The sequence below is a fragment of the Podarcis bocagei genome (assembly GCF_964188305.1).
Source record: "Podarcis bocagei genome assembly, chromosome: 13".
In the NCBI taxonomy this organism is placed as follows: domain Eukaryota; kingdom Metazoa; phylum Chordata; class Lepidosauria; order Squamata; family Lacertidae; genus Podarcis; species Podarcis bocagei.
The window spans coordinates 46,595,275-46,602,120 of NC_138138.1; the positions used below are offsets into that span (position 1 = coordinate 46,595,275).

Consider the following 6,846-nt stretch of genomic DNA (forward strand, 5'->3'; position numbering starts at 1 on the left):
ACGTATTTCTCATTGGGGAAGGCTGCATGGCAGAATATCTGCTTTGCAGAAGATTCCAGGTTTATTCGCTGGAGCATCTCAGACTGGGAAAAGACTCCTTGTCTGAAATGCTGGAATGCTGCTGCTAGATGGGCAGAAAACCATGCAAATGTTTAAAAAACAGTCCCACATATAAAAACACTTTAAGATGATTCGAACACAGATGGTGACTGGGTTGAGGTTCTCCACTTAAAAGCCTCCTTGGAAGAGGAAGCAGATTTCTCAAAAGACAACAGAGGCAGTACCTGTATGATTTGCAAAGGGAGGGAATTTTAGAGGGAATGTATTGTTTTGGGCGCTGGCATCTGTCTGTCTCAAGAGACAATGGAGTGCGCCTCCAGGGGTGAAGCCAAACTGCTGTGTTAGCAGCACTGAAATGACCTCCCCGGGGCCCAAATTTGGGCAGTGTCTCTGGAAGTCCTGGGCTGCCCAAATGACAAGACCTCCCTTCCTGGCCTGGCTGATGTGATCCAAAGTAAAGCAGAGCAATACGTTTTCACCAGTTTGGCTGCAAAAGCTGCTGCAAGGAGGCGTACAAGATGCCAACCAACTGTCTTAGGGACTCCACTCCAGATTGGGGTAGGGTTCCTGAGCCTTTTCTTCTCTCAAAGATACCCCGCAAGGCAGCAGAAGTTTAGGATCAGTTTTCTCCCGCTTGGACTACTGCAATGCGCTCTACGTGGGGCTACCTTTGAAGGTGACTCGAAAACTGCAATTAATCCAGAATGCGGCAGCCAGACTGGTGGCTGGGAATGGCTGCTGAGACCACACAACACCAGTCCTGAAAGATCTTCATTGGTTCCCAGTACGTTTCCGAGCACAATTCAGAGTGTTGGTGCTGACCTTTAAAGCCCTAAACGGCCTTGGTCCTGTATACCTAAAGGAGCATCTCAACTCCCATCATTCTGGCGGTTCCCTCGCTGCAAGAAGTGAGGTTACAGGGAACCAGGCAGAGGGCCTTCTCGGTAGTGGCGCCTGCCCTGTGGAACGCCCTCCCAGCAGATGTCAAGGCAATAAACTATTTTACTTTTAAAAGACAACTGACGGCGGCCCTGTTTAGGGAAGTTTTTAATGTCTGATGCTGTATTGTTTTTAATATTTGGTTGGAAGCCGCCCAGAGTGGCTGGGGAAACTCAGCCAGATGGGCGGGGTATAAATAATAAATTATTATTATTATTATTTTCCATCTGCCCCTCGCTTCCCTCTACAGCATGTACAGAAACCCCATTCTTGTTTGTTGGATCCACTATTGGTCCCATCCCCTCAATCCGCCAGAGCCTGTCTTTGCATGCAGAGGAAGTCCCTAACTCACAGAGAGTTTGAGACCCACCGGCTACCCTCACCTGGTTTAGCCAGCCAGTCGAAGCCATTCCTGGGGTGTGTGCGCTGTCGCATGCTAACAGATTCTAGGAGCCACAGCTGAGTGCAGACTGGGGGCCAAAGGTGGAGAAACTGCCCCAGAAGGAGCATGACATTTCCCCACCAGAGGTAACACCCCATACAAGCCAAAGGGAAGGTGCCACCACAATAAAGGCCTTGTTCCTATATTGTGAAGAACAGGCCCCCTGATAAGATCTTCAGGAGGCCTTCTCACAGTGATATATTGGGTACAGAAGGGGCAAAGTGATCTTTTAGGTCGAAGGATGAAGGGTTGCAGACTTATTCTGGATCCAGGCCTGAACCTGTAAGGTAGCCTTCCCAAACCTCAAACTCTCCAATTGTTTTTGGCTCCCATTCGCCCTAGCTGGCCAGTTGTGGCTGATGTCAGTTGCCCTCCAAAACATCTGGAGAGCACCAGGTTTGGGAAGGCTGCGTAGGCTGACCCAAGTGTTCCTGCACAAAAGCCCGAGAGAGAATTGGCCCCATGACTGACTTGCATTTAGAGGGAAACCTTGCTTCCCATCTTTTAAATACAAATGGAATCATTATCATATCTACTGGCTGCACTATAACCAAGAGTTTATTTGTAATTAGTGTTCTTTAGCAAACCAGTTGATGGTTAAAAAAACATCTGCGTTGAAAAGTTCATGCTTTTTCAAATGCACAACACTTATTTGACCAGATCTCTTTTTGCCTGGTTAGATGCCGGCCTGCAAACCAAAATTCTTTCTTTCCTTTGGTGCGTAAGAGCGAGTCAGCGAAAGAGCGGGTCACATCGTGCCTGGCCTTGGCTACTACTAGCAGTGTTGATTTTGGGAAGCTTCTCTGCTTACTCAACACGCTTGCAGCCGACGCCCGGAATACGTGTAGTTCGTGGCTCCGGTGCGATCTGAATCTGGGTCCAATCCAAACATGCCTGCCTGCCTGAGCGCACAAAATCTTCGCTCCTGTTAGCAGGGATCCCGGTGGTGTAGATCTCCTCCGCTCTCCCCCTGCTCTCCCCCTGGGCCTCTCTCCTCCCTGCAAGGATTAGAAGAGGATCTTTTCCAGCACTTAATCACCAGGAATGTGATAGCTTGTGAGAAGGTAGACAGAGGGAGATGGCCCTTAGGCTCTGTGCTGCTGAGAGAGGAGGGGACACTTTGGTAAGCTGAGCTCTCAGTAGTAGAGAAGAATTTAGAAACCTTCAGTTGGAGGGTTCCTGAGGTGAAATCTGGGCATAGTGTCGTGCGGTGGTCTTCAACTGGTCCAGAACCAAGACCCATCTCTGACACATGTTCACCAAGCTGCAACATGGGACCCACTTTCACAATTTGCACTGTTGATTTACACTGTAGGATCCCATCTTAGGTGGGGGTTCACTTCCAGGGGTTCTGTGTATACAGGAAAATCCTGCACATCCAAACCCAAGCAAGGCAGAGAGCTTAAAAGCTCTTTCTGTGCTGAGTAACCCTAAGTGGATCTGGTGTAAAAAGAGCTTTTAATATTATTATTATTTGCATACCACCCTATAGCCATAGCACTCAGGTCGGTTCGCAACATAAGAATAAGATATAAAATTCATAAAAGACATAATAAAAAACAAAAACAAACCAATAAATTCCCCCCCCCCACACACACACACATTTAAAAGGGTATTGGATGTCAGCCAAAAGCCTGGTTTCAATCCTGAAGTCCTCCAGGGAAGATTGGGCTAACAATATTAAATTTCCAAGTTCATGTGTCCAAACACTTCGCCTCTCCACAAAGAGCTCTTACTAAATTCTCTACGATTGCTGGATTTGTTCAATCTGTGAATGCTTCCAAAAATCTTCAGGGGAAATATGCACTTATGGTGCCATCTTCTGCTTTTGAGGAACTGGCTTGGGGGGGAAAGCATTCTTAATTCCTACCTAGCTTTTTTTAGAACCCGAGATAGATCCTGGCTTTGATAGCCAAGGTGCAGTTTATATATGTAAATCCTCTGGTTTCCATTCCTGACTCTATTTGGGGAATGTGTGTTCCTATTTTCAGGCAAACTCCTGGTACTGACAGCTGCCACAGATGAGACGGAGGGTTACCAGCGCTTCCTGCGGACGGCCAAGTACTTCAACTACACTGTCAAGGTGTGAGAAACTCTGAAAATAGCAGATATTTCCTTTCCATTAAAATAATAAAAACATTTGAGGGGGGGGGGAGGTAGAATGTAGAGCCAAATTTCAGCTCTTAATTTAACTGTCCCCGGATTACCTCAGCAGTCTTATTCTCTGGTACCTCATGGGGCATGACTGTATTGCAGCAGCCAGGGAAAACCTTTCTGAGCTTGAGGGCCACATTTCCTTACAGGAAACCTTCCAGGGGCCACATGTGAATTGATGGGGGAGGGGACAGAGGCAAAGGTGGCAGAGCAGCAGAGGAGATTCTTGCCTTTGCACAGTAGGCTATATTCCATCCCAGGGCAGGCCCAAGACGTTTTGGCACCTGAGAAGAACCACAAAATGGTACCACTGGGGTTGGGTGACCAGCAGCGCCTCCTCTTCAAGAGGCCACTGTAGAAGTGGCTTTGGTGGGACTGTCATGGAGGCAGCAGATCCAGCCTCCAAGAAATGTCCCGTCGCTGTCGTTGCTACCACAGCAGCAAGCAGCCCATTCCTTGGAAGATGGCTCTGTTGGCCTTGTGGATCTTGCCGCCTGAGGCGGTCGCCTCACTTTGTCTCGTGAGTGGGCCGGCCCTGTTCCACCCAGGCAAGGTGGAAGAGGCATTATCAGTCAAAGGACAGTTTTGCTTTAGAGGAAAATAACGAATTTCCACCCCTGTTGCTTTTGTGCTGTTGTCGTCTCCCAGACTCTCGGCCTAGGAGAAGACTGGAAGGGTGGGGACGTTGCTCGGACGGTCGGCGGAGGACAGAAGGTCCGCTGGCTGAAGGCGGAAATGAAAAAACATGCCAATGAGGAGGACCTAATTGTCATGTTTGTAGACAGGTGAGCTCACAGATTCTCTCTATGCCAGTCGCAACAACTTGACTGTGAGGGGTTGTTGTGACTTAACACTTACATGTTTGATCTGTTCATTTCGTTGCACTTCTTTACTTTTCTTTTCTTTTCTTTCTCTTCTGCCTGCGTGGGCCCCCAAACTCAGAGCAGGTGAGATGAGGATACAATATATTAGCTGTGCAGGTCACGAGGAAATAAGTTGGTGTTGCACTTTACCTGATAAAGGAGTGATGGGGAGGTCAGAGTCTTTTCCTTTTGAAGGGAGGAAAGTGGGGGGTGGGCATGGAAACAGGAGGAAACTGAAGCTTGGGATGGGGATATTCATTCTCTGAGGAAGAGAGGCAGCCGACCATTTAATTCCCACCCAGATATTTGTGACTTACCACACTTTAATGGGTGACATGAGAAGAGCTGTGTTCAAATCCCCCCACTTGGTAATAGAAGCTGGTTTGGTAGCTTTGGGCAGGTCAATTACTTCTAGCCTAGCCAACCTCACAGGGCTATTGAAATTGATGGGCAACACCAAGAAGATAAAGGGTCTGGAAACCAAAAAGGCTGATGGCCAACGGTTGAAGGAGCTGGGTATGTTTAGCCTGGAAAAGAGGAGACTAAGAGGTGATAGGATAGCCATTTTCAAATAACTAAAGGGCTGCCCCATGGAAGATGCAGCAAGCTTGTATTCTGCTGCTCCAGAGGGTACGACCCGAATGAATGGATCCCATTGCAATAAAGGAGATTCTGAGTAAACACCAGGAAGAACTTTATGATGGTAAGAGCTGCTCGACAGTGGAACGGACTCTCTCGGAATTTGATGGACTCTCATTTATTGGAGGTTTATAAGCAGAGGCTGGATGGCCACCTGTCAGGGCTTCTTTAGACTTTGATTCCTGCATTGCTGGGGGTTGGACTAGAAGACCCCCTGGGTCCCTTCCAGCTCTACGGTTCTAGGACTCTATAAAATGTTGAATGAGTACTGTTAGTAATTATAAATGGGCATGCTCTTTTCCTGGAGACGGCCACAGGCTGAACTTGCAGTCCCAGCCTCACGATAAAGCATTGCCTTGCTCACCTGAGGCCCCTCGCTAAAAGCTCTCAATCTGCCCTCTTGTCTGCTTCCCAGCTACGATGTGATCCTGGCAGGCAGCCCCATCGAACTCCTCTGGAAGTTCCTGCAGTTCAAGAGCAACGTGGTCTTCTCGGCGGAAAGCTTCTGCTGGCCAGAGTGGTCGCTGGCCGAGAAGTACCCGCCGGTGGGCGTGGGAAAACGCTTTCTGAACTCTGGAGGTAAAAGGCCAGCTTCCCTTCCCTTGTCCCCCTCCAACTCCCCATTTAGCAAAGTAGCTTGAATTCTGTGCTAGGAAGGCCCACTGGAATCAATTATGCAAAGATGCACATGGGTTTTGCACAATTAATATTCCGTTGCCGAGTGCCAGGTTTCCAAATAATACAGCGTTTCTTTAGCAAGCTGTGCGGGTTTGGATGGGTAGGTGAAACTTAAGAAGGAAAGCATTATACAGTGGTACCTCAGGTTAAGAACTTAATTCGTTCCGGAGGTCCGTACTTAACCTGAAACTGTTCTTAACCTGAAGACCACTTTAGCTAATGGGGCCTCCCACTGCTGCCACACCGCCAGAGCACGATTTCTGTTCTCATCCTGAAGCAAAGTTCTTAACCCGAGGTAATATTTCTGGGTTAGTGGAGTTTGTAACCTGAAGCATATGTAACCTGTAGTGTATGTAGCCCGAGGTACCACTGTATTAGGAAAGCATTATATTGGAAGAAGGAATGAGATGCTCACTGGGGCTATAAAGACCTACTCTTCTGTACCAAAAAGTACTGTTACCGCTTTCTTTCTGCTTGAGGTTCTAGCTATTTGCTGCTCACACGCTTGCAAGCTTATATCTACAGCCATATGGACTAGAAGCTTGGAGCAGAGGGAATTGAGTGTAAAAGCTATTTAATAGTTTATACTAGATGCTAGATTAGGGGACGCAGGTGGCGCTGTTGTCTAAACCACTGAGCCTCTTGGGCTTGCCAATCAGAAGGTCAGCGGTTCGAATCCCTGCGACGGGGTGAGCTCCCGTCGCTCTTTCCCAGCTCCTGCCAACCTAGCAGTTCAAAAGCACGCCAAAAAGTGCAAGTAGATAAATAGGTACTGCTTCGGCAGGAAGGTAAACGGCGTTTCCATGCGCTGCTTAGTCATACTGGCCACATGACCCAGAAAAACTGTCTGTGGACAAAGGCCGGCTCCCTCGGCCTGTAAAGCGAGATGAGCGCCGCAACCCCAGAGTCGTCTGCGACTGGACTTAACTATCGGGGTCCTTTATCTTTACCTTTTAGATGCTAAATTACAAGCTTGCACAGCAAATGTGAGTGTAACAGGGCCTGATTGATGACTGGCTTCTTAGCACCTTCTGGCAGGAACTTCTGTAACTGTCCTGTTGACTCCAGCTA

General features: G+C 48.2%; 1 protein-coding gene and 1 long non-coding RNA gene across 2 annotated transcripts in view; one reads left to right on the top strand and one right to left on the bottom strand.

Annotated features, from left to right (window-relative positions):
- Positions 1-6,846, top strand: part of PLOD3 (procollagen-lysine,2-oxoglutarate 5-dioxygenase 3) — a 34,728-nt gene that overhangs the window by 12,941 nt on the left and 14,941 nt on the right. Inside the window, exons 2-4 of the mRNA XM_081168283.1 lie at positions 3,433-3,524; positions 4,244-4,380; positions 5,513-5,729. Coding sequence (XP_081024409.1) covers positions 3,433-3,524; positions 4,244-4,380; positions 5,513-5,729 — 446 coding nt within the window. The remainder of the gene's footprint in view (positions 1-3,432; positions 3,525-4,243; positions 4,381-5,512; positions 5,730-6,846) is intronic.
- LOC308572314 lies at positions 1,982-4,896 on the bottom strand. The gene is made up of 2 exons (XR_014001704.1): positions 4,609-4,896; positions 1,982-2,439 (listed from the first exon to the last, which is right to left on the bottom strand). It is a non-coding gene; the product is annotated as an uncharacterized lncRNA (long non-coding RNA).